Genomic DNA, 20068 nt, shown 5'->3' with positions numbered 1-20068 from the left:
AAAGTAGTGAAAGGCTGAGAAAAAAAAACAAAAGGAAGAGAAAAAAGAAGGAAAAATTCAGAAAAAAGCCAGAAAAAAGGCAAAAAAAGAAACAAAGGAAAAAAAGTAAATAGAGAACAAAAAGAAAAAAGTAACAGCTAGGAAAAAATAAACACAATGAGATTTTTGTTAAAGGAATCAAAAAAAAATTGAAAATAACCAAGGGAAACAGAAGAAAAAGTTTGTGTTGCATTCAAATAATTTCCAATTATACCAAGTCAATCTCGTTGCCAACATTGTACTTCCACTAAAAATGTGATTAAATACAGTTGTGTATCGTGCAACCGACTAAATAACCCCCCAAAAATGTTAGTATTATGCGACAAAAGATACCGGGAAAAAAAAAGAAATGGAAATCTAGTGAAATAATTGTTGTAAAAAAAAAATACGTTTGTAGGCCGTACAACCTTTGCAATAGTACATTAGTCAATTCATTCAGAAGTGAAAAATAATTTTGCATTGCCGGAAACTCAGCAAAATGTAACCTGATGTCAAGTTTTGGACATGTTTGATAATTAATTATCTTGCCACACTTGGGATTATGGTTGCTCACTGTTGTTTCAAGCGTTGCTCACAGACTTTGTGCCAACGCTCAGACCCGTAAGGAAAATTAGAGGGAACATTGACTACAACCCTCAACGTCACAACTCAAATTTAATTTCCTATAAAGTCACATTTATTTGGATAGCCCTTAATCACAAAAACTCTTAAAAGACTGCACAAACCACCACTACAATATCCCCTGATCTGATACCTACACGAAGGCAAGGGGAAATTAAAAAACTCAGCATAAGAAAAATTAGGAAAGCGGTTGCACATGAAGTAAGAGAAATTTATTAAAATACACTATATTAAAGAGCAGAAATAAATTAACCAATAACAACGATTTCTATAAGAGGGCAAACCGCCCACAGTCCGTGAAACTCTGCAACCACGTCTCTCCCACCCTAACACTGAGCACAGGCTCCCCCCAAGGTTGTGTACTGAGCCCCCTGCTTTTCACCCTCTACATTGTTAAGTACGCCCACGATACCACCTTGATCTGCCTCATCTCTGAAGGGGACGAGGCGGCGTACAGGGATGAGGTGGAGTCACTGACAACGTGGTGTTCGAAAAACCACCTCATACTGAACACCACAAAAACAAAATGACTCATACAGGACTTCAGGAGGAAAGGCAGGAATCCAGCACCACTCATATTAAAAGGAGACTATTTCAAATTTCTGGGTGTGCACATCTCCGATGACCTCTCCTGGTCTGCAAACACCAGAGCGGTGGTAGGGAAGGCCCAGCAGCGACTCCATTTCCTGAGAGTGCTCAGGAAAAATCATCTGAAACAGCAGCTGCTGGTGTCCTTTTACAAAGCCACTGTAGAGAGCATTCTAACATACTGCATTACGGTGTGGCATGCTGGGTGCACAGCAGCAGACCATTTACCATTTACCATATAAATAAGAAAGACTGGGTACCGCTTGTTCTTTTTCCAGAAGTAGCAACTGAGGGAACCTAGCAATGTCAGAGTGTCCTTGGGCTAGACACTGAATCCTTAATTCCCCTAATTAGCAAGTAGGCGCCTTGCATGGCTGACTCCCTATTGGTGTGTGAGTGTGTGTTAATGGGTAAGTGTAAAGCACATTGTAAAGCGCTTTGGGAGGTCTTCATTGGCTTGAAAAGCGCTATATAAATGCAGACCATTTACCATATAAATAAGAAAGACGGGGTACCGCTTGTTCTTCTTCCAGAAGTAGCAACTGAGCGAACCTAGCAATGTCGAAGTGTCCTTGGGCAAGACACTGAATCCCTAATACCCCTAATAAGCAGGTAGGCGCCTTGCATGGCTGACTCCCTATTGGTGTGTGAGTGTGTGTTAATGGGTAAGTGTAAAGCACATTGTAAAGCGCTTTGAAAGGTCTTCATTTGCTTGAAAAGTGCTATATAAATGCAGACCATTTACCATTTACCATAAAAATAAGAAAGACGGCGTACCGCTTGTTCTTCTTCCAGAAGTAGCAACTGAGCGCAGCTAGCCACACGGCGGCGAAAGGACCAAAGCCGACCAAGAGGCGCAACCAGAGGTCTGTAGCCTGGCACGGATGACTCTCCTTATTTGGCAAGTTCACACCTCCCCTGCAAACCTTAGGCTCCGTCCACACGAACAACAAGTCCTGTGATCAAAACACATCAAGCACCAGGGTTGGGTAGGGTTACTTTAACTGGATTACTTTCAATTACTTTTGGATGACTCCAATACCAAATATGCTAATAAAAGACAAAAGAAACTAAATATGAATAAAATGACTATTTTGTGCAGGCTTGGGGAGTAACCGAATACATGGAACGGCAAAATTGATGTTGGCAAGCTGTTTGGATTTATTTTCGTTTGGTTTCCGTCGCATTTTATGTTAGTTTTGCCGGAGATCAAAGAGATCAAAGCCAGGAGAGAAAGCTTACCACGTGTTGTGAGTCATTATTGTATTCATATTTAGTTTCTTTTGTCTTTTATTAGCATATTTGGTATTGGAGTAATCCAAAAGTAATTGAAAGTAATCCAGTTAAAGTAACCCTACCCAACCCTGTCAAGCACTCTAACCTCATTTTATTTGAAAAATATTGTGAAAAATACAGTATTGCCTTTTTATTTCTGTGCATACGAAACGGAAACCGATTCCTTTTCTTCATCGACATGAATAAAAAAACAAAACAACAACAAAACGTGTTTTGCTAAATGAGGTTTAGCAAAACGGTGGCTTTCTGCGACGAAGAAAGGAATCACAATTCTTCAGAAGGGCTGCAACTAATGGTTATTACAATCATCGATGAAATTATCGTATTTAAAGCCGCAGTGTTTAAAATGTAGCATAAAAGTTGCTTGTCGTCGGGAATTTACATTGCACATGTATGCAAATAAATGCAGCAATCTCTTTTCAAATCTTAAAATACCGTAAATTCCGGACTATAAGCAGCTACTTTTTTCCCCAAACGTTCAACCCTGCGGCTTATTCAGTGATGCGGCCAATTTATGTAATTTTTCTAACAATAATTTTAATTTGTAATTTTTCTCGCCCCCTTAGCATATGCGAGCCTCTAAATGATAAAAAGGACCCGCCCCCTTTACCGCCGATTAACTTTAGCCAATAGTGACTGATTCAAATGATGATTGACACATTGGTTAGGAAATGAAACGCCGGTATATAAATCCCAGCATACACCGCGGACGACTTCGCCTTCGGGGGAAAATCTAGTCGGCGGCTGCTTGCCTTAGTTGCAAGACTTTGCGACTTAATATTGATCCATATATAAGGCGCACTGTATTATAAGGCGCATGGTCAGCTTTTGAAAAAAAAAAAAAAGGCTTTTAGGTGCGCATTATAGTGCGGAAAGTAGGGTACTCGGTTGGTTTGGACACATGGAGAGAATGGAGGAGCGAATGTTGAAGAGGATCCACAGAGCTGGCGTAAATGGAAGGAGACCAAGAGGAATGCCGTGATTGACGTGGATGGATGTTGCTACGAGTGCACTGCAGGAAGGAGGTCTAAATATAATGGAAGCTAGAGCTCTTGTTGGTGATAGGAAGGAGTGGAGAGGTGTTGTAAAAGGATAGTGGGATGTTTAGACGTGTTCTAAGGGATGGGCAGGGAACCTGTATGATGCGGCAGGGGTAAACCAGTGAAAGCTGTCGGGCCCTGCTGTTGAACAGAAGAGTGTAGGGAGTTACCCTGACCTGAGTAACATGGCCGCTTTCTTGTGTCCCGTTTCATCTGGAGGGACGAAAGCATGACCAACTTGGGTGCCGACTTGGGTGTTTGGGCATTTGGGTTGGCCATGGTCATTTTTTTGTGTTTTTTTTGCTACTTTTTTCCTTTTCTTTGTTTTTGTATGTGTTTGCCTTGCTGTCAGTCACCCCTCTCGAGGAATATGACCAAGGTGGATAGATTAAGCTAAGGGAAAAAAAACAGGTAAGGGCTCTACAAACCATTTGTCCCGCCTTGCAGGCTCCTTCTATGCTATGGTAGTCCCTGTGGGTGCACGTGGGACACGCTCCAGAGCTCTCCCACAGGAAATGAAAAGTGCAGCCATCGCATGTTCCCGCTGGACATGTGCTGCAACAGAGGCACAGTTTTAATGAAGGAAAAGCAATCCCTTCTGTTAAAATCTCCCATAAAAGCTTCGAAAAATCAAACAACATTTGCACCCTAAGGTGCAAGTACGGTAAATTCCGGACTATAAGCCGCTACTTTTTCCCCAAACTTTCAACCCTGCGGCTTATTCAGTGATGCGGCCAATTTATGTAATTTTTCTAACGGCTGCTAGCGGTGCTCGAGTGCAAAGGGTAAGATTTAGACCGGTGGAATATATGCGCCGAGGAAGACTGCAACTTCTTGGCTTGAGTAGGGGCGAGAAATCTTTCACTAACCGCATGCAAAAGGCAACTTTTTCGCAAGTCTGCCAGTGGATCCTGACAGCGTGGGGCAGCATCAAAAAATCCACCATCACCAACGGGTTCCGAAAAGCCGTGACGGAGAGGAGGTCACACCAGCGACAGTGACAGCGCGAGTGATGAGGACGGTTTACCGTGATTTTTACAAGTACGGTATGTTTTTTTTTAACAGACCTGTTTACTGTGTTGCGAGCGTGTTGCTACCTGTCACAGGCACCGTTTGGGAAGAAACTTATAGTATTATTAAAGCTTTGAAAACTCTCAGTGTACCGTCTTTTTTTGTAAATATGTGTAACCATGTATAATATGTGTTTGCAACTGTTTATTTTTGTAATGTATTTATTTGTATTTATTTTGGACACTTATTCTGATATGTTTTGAACGGGCGAATTAAAAAGAAGGGGCGTAACAAACGCGGGCTGACGGGAAGTGGGGACCGGTAAAGGTGAGTGTTTGTGGACACGGTGGACAATAGTGGATATATATTTTTCCCACCCTTACCTTTGGAAATATACACTTTTTTCTTTGGATTACTTTCAACGGGAACCGGACTCTGCCGGTCTGCATCAAACCTTAATTACCGGTATCATTTCACGTTCATTTAGCCGGCTGTGATTTTTGGACTGTGTACTTTAATGAAGGATATTCAGTTACAATCGCGAGACTTAAAGTCAGGTCTGGATGTGGGCGCATGCGGCTTATATAAAAGGTTCGGCTTGTGTAAGTACAAAATCGTTTTTCCTCTTGAAATGTGGTCGGAGCGGCTCATAATTAGGTGCGCTCTATAGTCCGGAATTTACGGTAAAAGTGAGACAATGTTCATGTGCTGACCTGGGCACCGACAGTTCTCCTTTGGCACTTTTTAGGGGATTGCAGCGAACCGTCACAACAGTGTTACGGCCCGATTCACAAGATGACGTGTGCTCCAAAGACCTTCAAAACAAAACAAGCAAGTGATTTGAAATGCTAGAATATATTTTACAGCCACTGGATTACGTCATCCAGTTTTTCTCAACCTCTTGTGCTATTCTCATCTACTGCCAGTAGAATTTGAAAAAAAACAAAACATTTTACATTCTAAAATTTAAATTATTACATTCTAGGGCTGCAACAACAAATTGATAAAATCGATTAAAGTTGATTATTGTTGGTCATGAATTTCATCAATGATTCGTTGTGTTTTGCGATTTATGCGCCACTCAGCACGGTAATTCAATGCAAATTAGAGTGCATTAAATTTCTTTGTGACATTGAGGAAGCATGCTTGTGGTAAATGGTCTGCATTTATATAGCGCTTTTCAAGCCAATGAAGACCTCCCAAAGCGCTTTACAATGTGCTTCACATTTACCCATTCACACACACACTCACACACACACCAATAGGGAGTCAGCCATGCAAGGCGCCGACCTGCTTATTGGGGGCATTAGGGATTCAGTGTCTTGCCCAAGGACACTTCAACATATAACATTTATTAGCAGGGTTGGGTAAAGTAACTTTAACTGGATTACTTTCAATTACTTTTGGATTACTCCAATACCAAATATGCTATTAAAAGACAAAATAAACTAAATATGAATAAAATTACTAAATTTTGTCCAGCCTTGGGGAGTAATGGAATACATGGAACGGCAAAAAGGATGTTGGCAAGCTGTTTGGATTTATTTTCATTTTGTTTCTGTCGCATTTGATGATAGTTTTGCCAGAGATCAAAGAGATCAAAGCCAGGAGAGAAAGCTTACCACGTGTTGTGAGCCATAATTTTATTCATATTTAGTTTCTTTTGTCTTTTATTAGCATATTTGGTTTTGGGGTAATCCAAAAGTAATTGAAAGTAATCCCGTTAAAGTAACCCTACCCAACCCTGTTTATTAGCATCACTTTGATCATTTTATTGTGTGATGCCATCTTGATCCGGCTAGCACATTGGTCCGGCATAGGGCACCTTGAGACCCTTTTTATAAAAGTTAGGTCAAGTCATGTTTATTTATACATCCCTTAATCACAAGAAGTCTCAAAGGGCTGTAAAGACTTCAGACTATTATTACACCATCCCCCGATCCAAAACGGCAATGTCAGTTAACATGATTTTCTCGGCCATTGTGGTTTTTAGTATCCGAGTATAATTTGAAAGTTATCAGGGTTTCATGGAGCCGGGCCATTATAGTAGATACCGCTTTCTTCCATCTTCGTAACATTGCTAAAATTCGTCCTATACTATCTCAGTCGGATGCGGAGATTATAATTCGCGCGTTTGTTACCTCCCGTCTCGATTACTGTAATGCCCTACTCTTGTTGAAGATAAGACCAATTTGTTGAATCGTCTCGTACGTGTTCAAAGAAATGCAGGAATCAAAATGACATAAGAGGGAGTTCTTTTTATTGATACACAATTTCAACAAGAGACTCAGCGAATCAAAGATATGCGTGTGTCTTTATAGTTTTCAACATAGCACGTGTACCCGGTTTGGCCCCGTCCCTTTTCACGCCTGAAGGCGTACATGCCCAGGGTTCCGTCCTAATTTGGAAGTGTTTTTAAGTTTATGCCAGTTTATGTCACCTTGCCCTTTGCCGTTATCCTCCGTTAAGGAGGATTGTTTATACTAATTCGTCCGCAGAGACCTTCGCGAGATGTAAACAACATTTCTCCTAACTGTAAGCAAGTCTTTCTACATTTCTTTCTAAATGTATGCAAATCTATTCTACAAATGCAAGTTTATTTTCTACAACAATCTCCGGTATTCCGATGACCAGACTCAAGAGTCTTCAGCTGGTACAAAATGCCGCAGCGAGGCTTTTAACTAGGACAAAAAAGTCCGATCACATCACCCCAACTTTGGCTAACCTGCATTGGCTCCCTGTTAGCCTAAGATGTGATTTCAAGGTTCTCTTATTATTATACAAAATCATACATGGACTTTCCCCCTCATATCTTTCAGATCTGATTTCCCCCTATGTTCCGGCCCCAAGCCTTCGTTCTGAGAGCGCCGGTCTTCTGGTGATCCCAAGAGCCAAGAAGTTCGAGAGCGTTCTCCATCCGGGCACCGGTGTTGTGGAATGCTCTTCCCCCTGAGATCCGATCTGCAACCTCAGTGGAAATGTTTAAATCTAAGCTTAAAACTCACTTCTACTCTATAGCATATGAATAACCTAAACTTCTCATGTGTAATAACCTGTAAAGCCCTTTGAGACTCTTTGTGATTAAGGGCTATACAAATAAAAATGACTTGACTTGACTAGATGTATGTAAAAGGATTTCGCGGGCCGGATGTGGAACCCCGGGCCGTGAGTTTGACACCTGTGTGGTAAACGCTGAGAAATCTGTTATCACTGGCAAAGAAAATGTCATTTCTAAAAATAAAACTCACCGGAAGTAGAAGTTGACATCCGGTACTTTCCTGGCAGGGTGCGGGAACAGCTCTGGCCTCGCCTGAATACCGGCATGCGTAGTCTCCACCGTTGCGCCTGTCCGTGACGAGATCAAGTCTTAAGCACGTACGCCGTACGAAATGTAGGCAAGCGCTCACCCAGGAAAGTGTCGGCCAGGTTAATGGACTGCGAAGTGAGCGCCGTGTTGAATCCTCGTCCGCTGGCCGGGATTATGGTGGATTGGCAGACGAAAGTCTTGATGGCGTTGGTTCCGTCGCCATGCTCGGTCAGAGAATCGCTGACGGACAGGTCAGTCACGTTGTCTTTGCATGAGGCCAGATAATCCTGATGAGAAACGCGAGGAATTACCTCACTGCCCATTTTGCACATCTGGTTAGCTGCTCCTCTTGCACTCTTTGCACTACTGAATAATACTATACATAGTTATAATTATTTAGTACAGTGGAACCTAGGTTTTCCAACGCCTCTCAGTTCAAACAAATCGGTGTCCGACCAAAAATTGAGAAATTCTTGCTTCGCTGTTCGGTGAAAAAATCGGAGTTCGAACGCCGGTAATGTGTGAGTGCGTACGCTAGGGTGCGATGCGGAGCGGCGTACGGGTGTTTTAGCCCCTTATTATGCCTCCGAAGAAAGTCAGTGCAAGCGGCAAAGTTGCTACAGGTGAAAAAAGAAAAGTAGTGCGTACAACTATTGCATTTAAGAAAGAAATAATAGCAAAATATTAAGGAGGCGTGCGAGTGTCTGATCTTGCTAGGGAATACCCCACTGTCCACCTGCGCCTTCTGCTGACCACCAGAAAGGTAAGAAATCCTATTCATAATTATTTTCTTTATCCTTTTTTTTTTATTTTTACACGTACATGTTAGCGTAATCTTTCGTACGGAAGATTACGATAATGCGATTGACCATTAGCCTGGGTTCGCTTTAAGTTTACGTTGAACATTCAAGGTAAACATTCAGGGTGTTGGAACGGAGCCCAACATTCAGGGTGTTGGAACAGAGCCCCCTTTCCAATGAACCGCTCACCACTTGTTGTGGAGACCCGGGTGCTAAATGACTTGTCAACGACCTGATTTTTTTATTTTTACACGTTCATGTTAGCGTAATCTTTCGTACGGAAGATTACGATAACGCGTACGTACGATTAGCCTGGGTTAGCTTCACGTTTACGTTAAACATTCAAGGTAAACATTCAGGGTGTTGGAACGGATTAAAACGATTTACATTATTTTTAATGGGAAAAATGATTTCGGTCATCGAACAAATCGGTTTTCGAACAGGGTTCTGGAACGGATTATGCTCGAGAACCGAGGTTCCACTTTAGCTCCAAACTGGTAGTATTTTATAGGGCAGTTAAAGGATAAAGGTCGTGTCCTGTTTTGAGTCTCTCAAAATGAAAATTTGGGGAGTTGTTAGGCCGATGCAAACAAAGTATGCCAGGAATGAAGTACGTATTGCCAGTGCTTCTTCCCACCTGTCCTCCGCACAAGCTGATGTTGAACAAGTGGAAGTACTTTGTTCCTTTAGAGGTGAAGCTCGGCCCATTCATCAGCGTTCCCACAGAGCCCATCGGGCTGAAATCAAAGGTCATGGAGGTGTTTCCATCTGTGTGCGTGAAGTAGCAGTCACTGTAGCATAAGCGATGGTCCTGGAGAGAAAATTCCAGCACAAAAGTTCATGAATTAGCCTTGGTCATAAATGGAATAGGTAAAGAGAATAAATACAGGGATCTTCCACCTATTTCCTGTCCCAAATTCAAGCAATTTCCAAGCACTTTCAAGGCCAATTTTTCCAGTAGCGCAGATCGAAAGAATATTTTCGTATTGGTGGCTTTGATGACTAAAAGAAAGTCGCTATCTTGCTGCTAGCACATACTATGTGCTATTTTACACTGTTCTTATCTATGAGCTATGATCTTTTTGTAACAATAGGCTGCTCTAATGGCAGGACGGCGGCGCAGTGGTCAGCGCGTGTGCGGCGCAGTTCTAAGGTCTTGGGAACCTCCTGTGTGGGTTCAAACCCAGCTACTGGACTTCCTGTGCGGAGTTTGTATGTTGCGTGGGTTTCCGCCGGGCACTCCGGTTTCCTCCCACATTCCAAAGACATGCATTTCAGGTGGATTGGCCGGTACAAAAAACTATTTTATATATTATATATGTTATCGAGCCGATCGCTCGCGTCCCACTGGTTAACCCCAGCAGTGGCACACGTGTCATAGGTTGCAGACCCCTTCAGTAGACCGAGCTTTTAAATTAAGAAAAATGTTGAAAATACTTCCGGGGTGAGAGGACGCTGGCGTGTATGTCGCCGCTTCTCACTCCAAAACTTTTCCAAAACTTTTTCGAAGCTCAGATACTTTTTCTGATCTTTCTTTTGCCCTTCTGTTTCTTGTTTTTATTTATTATTTCGCTTACAACTTTTTAAATTGTATTTTTTCATTGTCTGTACAGTGTCCTTGGGTGGCCTGAAAGGCGCTTTTAAATAAAATGCATTATCTCATCTCCCATCTCATCCCATTAGCCGTACCGCTTATCCTCATTAGGGTCGCGGGGGGGGCTGGGGCCCATCCCAGCCATGTCCGGGCAGTGGGCAGGGGACACCCTGAACTGGTTGCCAGCCAATCGCAGGGCACACAGGGACAGACAACTCATTCGCTCATTTACACCTAGGGACAATTTTGGACCGGCCAATTCACCTGAATGCATGTTTTTGGAACGTGGGAGGAAACCGGAGTGCCCGGAGGAAACCCACGCAAGCACGGGGAGAACATACAAACTCCGCACAGGAAGTCTGGAGCTGGATTTGAACCCACGACAGGTTCCCATGACATGAACTGTGCCGCACAAGCGCTAACCACTGCGCCGCCGTGCTGCCAAAATGCATTATTATTATTATTATTATAAAAATGGCGTAGATGGTGGCTCCAGTCCTCATCAAGTGCTCGTGTAAAGCCTTTCTGACCTCCACTGTTGCATCAGACTAGACTAGTCATGGGACTTCTGGCTCTTTTCTGAGAACTAAATAGGCGTAATGTGAAGGGACCAATGTTCCCTGTAATTTTCTACGGGTCTGAGCGTTTACACAAAGTCGGTGAGCAACGCTTGAAACAACAGTGAGCAACGGTAATCCCAAGTGTGGCATCTAAATCATTATCAAACATGTCCAGTTTCCGGCAATGCAAAATGATTTTTCTCTTTTGAATGAATTGACTAATGTATTATTGCAAATGTTTTACGGCCCACAAACCTCATTTGTTTTTACAACAATTCTTTCACAAGATTTTAATTTTTTTTTATTCTGGTATCTTTTGACGCATAATACGAACATTTTTGGGGGCTTATTTCGTCGGTTGCAAGATACACAACTGTATTTAATCACATTTTTAGTGGAAGTACAATGTTGGCAACAAGATAGACTTGATATAATTGGAAATTATTTGAATGCAACACAAACTTTTTCCTCTTTTCCCCTGTTTTTTTTCTATTTTTTTTTTAATTCCTTTAAAAAAATCTCATTGTGTTTATCTTTTCCTAGCTGTTACTTTTTTTCCTTTTGTTCTCTATTTACTTTTTTTCTTGTTTCTTTTTCAGGCTTTTTTCAATATTTCCTTCTTTTTTCTCTTCCTTTTGTTTCTTTTTCTCAGCTTTTCACTACTTTTTCATTTTGGTATTTTTTTCTATTCCCCCCTTCCTTTAAGTCATTCTGTGCATAATTTTACAAAATATTTGGTCGTGTAGGGATTAAAGAAGCAAAAACAACCTGAAGAGCCGTTTGGGACCCGAAAAAGCCGGTTCTCGAAAAACTGACTTTAGTTTTCAACTTTGTTCGACATTGACTTCAAAATACCGCATTTGGAACCCGTGTATTTTTACCTTCATGCACTGTAACTTTGAGTTAATTCGCTTCTTAATTAGCAATTTCAAGCCCTGGTTTTTGTGCGAGATAGATAGATAGATAGATAGATAGATAGATAGATAGATAGATAGATAGATAGATAGATAGATAGATAGATAGATAGATAGATAGATAGATAGATAGATAGATAGATAGATAGATAGATAGATAGATAGATAGATAGATAGATAGATAGATAGATAGATAGATAGATAGATAGATAGATAGATAGATAGATAGATAGATAGATAGATAGATAGATAGATAGATAGATAGATAGATAGATAGATAGATAGATAGATAGATAGATAGATAGATAGATAGATAGATAGATAGATAGATAGATAGATAGATAGATAGATAGATAGATAGATAGATAGATAGATAGATAGATAGATAGATAGATAGATAGATAGATAGATAGATAGATAGATAGATAGATAGATAGATAGATAGATAGATAGATAGATAGATAGATAGATAGATAGCACGCGCGCAGCTTAGAGAGAACACTGGAAAGGACACACTTGTACTTCAAGATTAAATGTGTAATCTGATATGTTGGTTATAATGTTTATGTGAGGTGCCAACCTCGCTGCTCAAGCTGCCAGGTCCGCAAGGCTTGCAGGCACCCGGTCCCGGGGTAGACTGGGGGATCAGGTGAGTGTTGGGCGGGCATTCGATGCAGCGACTGCCCTGCGGCTCAATGTAATGCCCCGCCGGGCACGGCACGCAAGCCGAGCCAGACGGGCGCACGCCCAGTGCGCACGCGCGGCACTCGGACGACACTCCGCCCACTGCGTTGCTCACCCTGATGGAGTATATGCGTGCCACGTCGTTGGCATAGCGACGGCTCTGAGGAAAAACACAAGAAAAGCATGTTTGCTATGCGGGACAACAGGGATGGGAAACTGTGAAGTCTATATATATATTTTGTGTATTTCTCTGAATATTTCCCTAATATTCACTGTCTATATATCTTTTGCTGTTTTAGTCTCATGTCTACCCAATGATGTGTCAGTCTAATGTCCACCCAATGATGTGTCAGTCTATAGTCCGCCATACTTGTACTAAATAAAGCCAGCTGCGGAGATGAAGAACCAGGAGGACGATTGTGGAGCCGAGAACACATCCCCTGTGTTTCTCCCCGATTCTCCCCCGCTGCAGCGGAACGAAAATGTACATCGTCTCTGCCTGAATTTCCTTTTATATCTGATGTCCGGCCACACAGGGTTTACCCACATTTGGACCCCACAGAAACTATTCCGAGTCGAGGGCAGCATCGGGATTAGACAATTTGCCCATTTGGACCCATTCTGTGGATGTATCCAATTTTTTTCCCATATGAGATGATTTGACATGTTATATTTCTTTATATTCATTTTAAAATTGATAATCATCATCAATTCGGGCGGAACGACAGCACAGTTACTCCAGCTACCAGCCTTCTTGTGTGGAGTTTGCATGTTCTCCCCATGCTTGCGTGGGTTTCCTCCGGGCACTCCGGTTTCCTCCCACAGTCCAAAAACATGCATGTCAGGTTAATTAATTGGACGTTCCAAATGGTCCCTAGGTGTGAAAGAGCGAGTGAGTTGTCTGTCCCTATGTGCCCTGCGACTGGCTGGCAACCAGTTCAGGGTGTCCCCTGCCCACTGCTCGAAGATAGCTGGGATGGGCTCCAGCACCCCAGCGATCCAACTGATGCTAAGCGGTGCAGATAATGGATGGATCATAAAATTGTTTTTTAAATGCTCCCAATAAAGCAAAATCATATATTAGGTCCATGTTTTTCACACTGAATTTGATATTTACTTTTGTAGTATTACTGTAGTTGTATTTTTTGTATATATATATATATATATATATATATATATATATATGTAGTACTTCTGTAGTCAGATTTTTGTAGTATTTCAGAAGTTAAAGTTGTATTAATTTAGTTTTATTTTTTGTAGTACTTTTCTCATATTTCCATAGTAGTATTTTTGTAGAATTTCAGTAGTACTATTTTAGGGATGGACTAGAGAAAACTAAAATTTGTGTTAAATAAAAGAAAAAAGAAAAATAGGGCTGGTGGTATTGGATATTTTGGGAAGTGTGAAAAAATGAAAATCTGGTCCAAACGGGTCAGGTGCAATCGACATTTCGTTCTGTGTACATTGTTACACAGAATGACAATACAAGGAAATTATTATTATTATTATTATTATATAGCAGATGTTTTTATTCTTCTTTTAAGTAAATAAAATTCTCAGATTTGGAAAATTAGACAACATTTTAGCTTGATCTACATGCTTGAAAAAAAATTATATAATTTATATATATATATATATATATATATATATATATATATATATAACAAAAAAAATAAGAACAATTAATGTCACTGAGGATAAGGGGTGCAGATAATGTCCTTAACAGATATGTAATCACACTAATACTACACGTTTTCCTGTACCCTCATCTTGGGCATGACGCATAGGGGTGATGACCCTTCATAGGACAATGCCGTACAAACTAATGCCAGCTGCAGTTAATGACAAGAGAAGAAATGCAATGGTAAAGCAAAGCCACAGAGCAGTTTTGGCGTCAATTTTAAAAAGACTGGATGAAAAACGTTTTCAAGCACTTTTCAAGCCTTGAAACCCAACATTAAAATTCAAGCAACTCCAAGGATTACAAGTACCATTATCAATTATTGAGCCTTTAAAAGTCAGTTTTGTGCGACTTACGTCTGTGGGCTGGTTGGTCCTCTGGAAGGCCCATGTGTAGGAAACAGAGGCATTTTTGGTCATGATGTGTGTATAAGACTGTCTTGTCTTACTACTCTCCCATGACTCAACTACAGTTGTGCTTTTCCGGTTTACATCCTAGATGGAAAAAAAAAACAGTACCAAATGTAAAAGTTACGACACCCTGCATCTCCACCGATAGGAATTTGTTCTCACCATCATAAAGTAAAATTCACAGTCAGCGGTGCAAACCGTCTCAAACTCAAAAGTAATCCGTCCAAATTCTGTGCCTGTGTGGCTGGACATGGACGTTGGGAGCCTGATTGAAGAAAAAGTAGAAAAAAAATCACGAGAAGCTTGAGTAGTTTGTCAATTAATGGTAGCTAGGTCGAACTGGTCCATTCATTCAAGTTTCTAGGTACTTACTTGTCAGCTGACCTCACATGGACTTCAATGCTATTGATATTCTAAAGTCAGACAGAAAAAGGCTCTACTTCCTTCGTCAACTCAAATCATGAGTCCTTCAATTCATTCTAGTCAATTTTTGAATCCGTTTAAACTAGGTCAAGCAGTTTGGTTTGGTCGCATCAATGAGAAAGATTTGTCAAAGATGGAATCAGTAGTGAGGCAGAGGAAATAATAGGTACTGGCCTCCCGTCCCTGCATACTATCTACATCGAACAAACGAGAAAACGGACACTAAAAATTATGGACGATCCCAGTCACCCTGCTCGCAGGTACTTTGATTACCTGCCGTCAGGTCGCCGTCTTCGCTCCATTAGGAGCAAGACTACATGTCTTAAAGAGAGTTTTTACCCTTCCGCTATCCGTATGTTCAACTGGAATTGATTTAGGTTAGGGTTAGTATTATTATGCCAACGGCGTTCCTCCGACCTATTATACTCTAGTCTTGCTATTTAAATATTCTTTCTTTTTAAACTATTCTATATAATTACCTCGTATTATACACTACAATATCTTTATTACTCTATTCTTTTACATCTATTATATTATTATTGAGAGTCCGTGTGTCAAATGATTTCTTGTATAGATCATGTTAATGGTTTATACTAGCTGAATACAAATAAAAGCAATAAAAGCAAAATAGTGCCAGTGAAAGTAAAAGCTCACTTGAAGCCGGAGATATGGATGCTGAGGATGAGGTAGTCGTTATCAGAGCTCCCTGCACCGCTCCGGATGTGATCCCGAGCAACCTCCCAGCCTGGAAGACCAGAAGGAAGAAGGTGGATTATAGAGGTGAATAAGAAGCAAGTATTAAGTTCATTTTCATCGTTTTTTTTTTTATAAATACATACCAGATGCTTTCTCTGGCCGCTAGAGGGCAGTGCTGAGTTTGTATATTGCAGTGACTTGGTTCAGATATAAAACTTCATTCACTCAACTGTTGAAATAAACCACTTAACACATTCTATGCCAAATATGAAAATATGTGTTTTCCCCGATTGTGAATACCGTAAATTCCGGACTATAAGCCGCTACTTTTTTCCCAAACGTTCAACCCTGCGGCTTATTCAGTGATGCGGCCAATTTATGTCATTTTTCTAACGGCCGCCAGCGGCGCTCGAGTACAAAAGGTAAGATTTAGACCGGTGGAATATATGCGCAGAGGAAGACTGCAATTTCTTAGCTTGTGCACAAATTTAATTAGCGTAGACATATCCTCATCATGCAAATTGCAAAAAGAAAGGCACATGACGCAACTTTCAAGCTAAACGCAATCGAGCAGTCCGATATAGAAGGTAACAGAGCTACTGCACGTAAACTTTACTTTGCGAGCGTGTTGCTAGCGTGTTTTTGAATAAGGGAGCGTGGGACGACGTCTATATGACAAAGTCTCTTTCCCATACTAAAGAGAGAAGACTTTGATGACGTCAGTTATAAGGAGGAAGATGAGGACAGTTTACCGTGGTTTCTAAATGTACGGTATGGTTTTTTTTTTTTTAACAGACCCGTTTACGGTGTCGCGAGCGTGTTGCTAGTAGCGTTTTGCTACCGTTCACAGGCACGGTTTGGGATGAAAGTTATATTATCATTAAAGCTTTGAAAACTCTCTCGGTGTACCGTCTTTCTTTGTAAATATGTGTAACCATGTATAATATGTATTTGCAACTCTATTTTTGTAATGTATTTTAGAAACTTATTCTGATATGTTTTGCACGAGCAACTGAGAAAGAAGGGGCGGTGCAAACGCGGGCTGACGGGAAGTGGAGTAAAGGTGAGACGTGTTTGTGGACACGGCCGACAATAGTGGATATATATTTTTCCCACCCTTACCTTTAGAAGTATACACTTTTTTCCTTGGATTACTTTCAACGGGCACCCGGACTCTGCAGGTCTGCATCAAATCTTAAGTACCGGTATCATTCGTTTGTACCGCTATCATTTTCCGTTCATTTTGCCGGCTGTGATTTTTGGACTGTGACGGGTATGGGTTAATTTTGTGTTTGTGTTGCATTTTTCAATGTGGGCGCATGCGGCTAATATAGAGGTGCGGCTTGTGTATGAACTAAATCGGTTTACCTCCCGAAATGTGGTGGGTGCGGCTTATAATCAGGTGCGCTCTATAGTCCGGAATTTACGGTAATACAGTGAACCTCTTCTTACGAGCTTAATTTTTTCTAGAATTGTGCTTGTAGCTCGAAATGCTCATGTAACGAATGAATTTTCCAATATTAAATAACTAAAAACCAATTGGTCCGCTCCTGTCCTCCCAAAAGCATTCAAAAGGCTATGAAACACATCTAGCTGATCACCAACAACCCTATTCAAATAGTAGTAAAACATTAAAAAATAACAAATAAAATTTGCATTTCTCATGAGCTCTGTAACTGAAGTGTGCGCATGCGGAGGAAGGCGAGCAGTTTAGGTGTTTGCAAAGAGAAGTCACGGAGATCGCATACCTGAGTACATAAGTTTTATAAATTATTTCAAATTATGTACGCCATATAACAATTCATATACAGGGGGGAAAAAAGATAAAAAGACAAATCTCGTCTTGCCCTTTTCAGCTCTAATCCTGATAACCCCATCACTTGTGTAAAATGCCAATATTGTTGCTGTATTTGACCTTGTCTGGCTAGCTTTAGGCAGATAGGTGTCGCCTTGTGTTTGTAAGGTTTATTTTTGCTTAATATGGAGGATTTTCAATTATTAATAAAGGGAGAAATGGGTTGACTGGTATGATATGGAGAAACTGTTGCTGCATAAGCACTTACTGCACACTTAAAATTAAAGTTACTGTAACTTTTTTTATAATAAACCTCATTCATGTCGAGCAACTCAGTGTCTCACAACAAAATGTTCATTAACAATATATATGATATAAGGAAACACATGTACAATATAACATGTTAAGGGGCCGGTCACACAGACATTTGCGGCTGAATCACGGCCAGAAATTTCTGCCTTTGAGGCGGACGCTATTGGACGCATTGAGATCGCCATTCAGACGAGATACAGCAGTGCTTTACTCGCGGTCGGAAATTCACACGTGGTTGGCCGCGCGCAAAACTTTTGAGCTGCTCAAAAGTTTGAGCACGTGTTAAACCGCGTGCCGCACACGTGGTCAACACGAGGTAACGACGCGGAAATGACGCGGAACGACGTGCTCTGGCCGCGGCCAGGGCGTGGTTACACATGGGTAGGACGGGAAATTTCAGCGGGTAATCGTGGGTGGAGCATGGTAATAGCATGTTCTGCGCCTGTATCGCGGTGTTATTACGTGAAATTAGCGTGTTACGCGTGTGACAGTCAAACGCCTTTCTCCGCGTATATACAGCGCGATTTGTTGTGAATGACAATACAAAGGAAATTATTATTATTATTATTTATGGTGTGCTCGAGACGTCAAGGGGGTGAACATGGATCCCCGTCAGCGTAGTGACCTCGTCTTAATCCATTTTTATTTCTTGACATTTCTTTAAGATAATAAAATAAAAATGATGCCATAGCTTGAAATATTGATCTTCACGGGACTGTGTCTTGAGCGGTTATGATTTCTACAGCCCGGTGTTATCCGAAAAATGCATCCGTCGAGATTCGCATCCCCACTTTTACCTCGTTTTATCTCACTTTTAGGGAATGTAATGGCGAACATATAACCAAAACCACTTCGTCTTGCATTTGTTGGGAATGTAATACAACTTAAACCATTCCGTCTTTGTTTTTGTTGTGAACGTAATCGAACGGTAAATCCCCCCCTCGCGTGAACGCGCATTCTGCTGCGCTTCCAACAAAAGCGATCGTATTCTATATAAAACGCTTATTAAAACAATAAAGCGAGCTAATTATAACCATTGGGAGATCCTAGTCTATATAACGCGTTTATTTAAACAATAAAGTGCGATCGTATTCTACAAAATGCGTTTGTTAACGCGGATGAAAAAGTCACCAACGTCAATGCACGCTTCCCACAAAAGCGATCGCAGCAGAATGCGCGTTCACGCGAGGGGGTGGGGGGGGGGATGTGTTGCGTAGGAGTCGGATTTGGGCACAACACCGGCTCGGGAGCTTTTATACCCGTGGTCCACACGAGAAAATGCCGCAGAAATGACGCGATGAGGAAGCGGAAAAGTCGCCTGCGTGTTTTGCGGGCATACCACCGATGAACAGCGGGTTGGCCAATTTTGCGCATTTTCCATCGCGGGCAATCACGGGCAAAAAAAAAAAAAAAACGCAAAATTTTAGCCGTGATTCAGCCGCAAATGTCTGCGTGACCGGCCCCTAAACCACATAAATAAACACGTTTGGAAAAAAAAATATATATATATTTTTTTTTTTTTTTTTTATTTTGTAAGGGAAAATACGACTGTGTGTAAGGGCATGGAGCACACTAAATTTTGGGGACCCACAGATCTCTGTCGGGACCCATAGATTTTTGAGCATGCGAGTCCCCGGGACCCATCACTTTCCAGAAGTAAAATGAACACTGCAGATAGGAAGACTCCTTTCACACCCAGTTATATTAAAAAACAAAAAGCGTTCTTTCTATTGTCTTTACCATTAATTCCGTCACACTTTGAGTTCCCCACGTTGAAGCAGGACGTCTTCATGTTAGCCGGAAGAACGTTCCACCACTTGTATTCAAAGCCCAGGGTGGGTTCTGTTCCCGCCGGGCACTTCTGGCACGCTGGTAAAGAAGATAAAATTTGCAGATGGAGAAAAAGAGCATTTTAAAAAAGTGCAAGCGATGAGGACAAGGCTCGATACCTTTCATTCCATCCGAGAAGGTCCCGAGAGGACAAGGCAAGCAGGTGGACGTCTGGTTGTTATAGAAACCGGGGTTGCAGGGAGGGCAAGGCTCTCGCTCGCCACCAGGGGGCAGCGTCTCTGCTCCGGTTATGTTCTCAAGGCAGACTTTGGGCTCGATCCACTTGTATTGCACCTGCGTCTGCAGTGGGAGAGGAAAAGGATTATTTAAGACAGGTGTCAAACTTATGGCCCGCCACATCATTTTATGTGAACCGCGAGACAATGTTTTGAGGAGCGCAAGAGAAAAATATGTGTCAAAGAATGACCTGCAGTTTTAAGAATGTCCGCTTAATGTCGCTAAAGCCA

At 41.5% G+C, this 20068-nt stretch overlaps 1 protein-coding gene across 1 annotated transcript in view; it reads right to left on the bottom strand.

Annotated features, from left to right (window-relative positions):
• LOC148362157 (endosome/lysosome-associated apoptosis and autophagy regulator family member 2-like) overlaps window positions 1–20068 on the bottom strand; it is a 62267-nt gene that overhangs the window by 3831 nt on the left and 38368 nt on the right. The window contains exons 9-20 of the mRNA XM_088339576.1: window positions 19721–19901; window positions 19512–19640; window positions 15623–15713; window positions 14708–14810; window positions 14492–14629; window positions 12351–12614; window positions 9340–9513; window positions 8003–8189; window positions 7844–7940; window positions 5309–5410; window positions 4013–4139; window positions 2026–2204 (exon numbers count right to left, since the gene is read on the bottom strand). Of these exons, the coding sequence (XP_088195702.1) occupies window positions 2026–2204; window positions 4013–4139; window positions 5309–5410; window positions 7844–7940; window positions 8003–8189; window positions 9340–9513; window positions 12351–12614; window positions 14492–14629; window positions 14708–14810; window positions 15623–15713; window positions 19512–19640; window positions 19721–19901 (1772 nt within the window). The remainder of the gene's footprint in view (window positions 1–2025; window positions 2205–4012; window positions 4140–5308; window positions 5411–7843; window positions 7941–8002; window positions 8190–9339; window positions 9514–12350; window positions 12615–14491; window positions 14630–14707; window positions 14811–15622; window positions 15714–19511; window positions 19641–19720; window positions 19902–20068) is intronic.

This window comes from Urocampus carinirostris, chromosome 7 (genome assembly GCF_059441175.1).
Source record: "Urocampus carinirostris isolate Australia breed hairy pipefish chromosome 7, RoL_Ucar_1.0, whole genome shotgun sequence".
Taxonomy (NCBI): domain Eukaryota; kingdom Metazoa; phylum Chordata; class Actinopteri; order Syngnathiformes; family Syngnathidae; genus Urocampus; species Urocampus carinirostris.
Note: the sequence above shows the minus strand (reverse complement) of the source record. Positions and strands in the feature narration are given on the sequence as shown.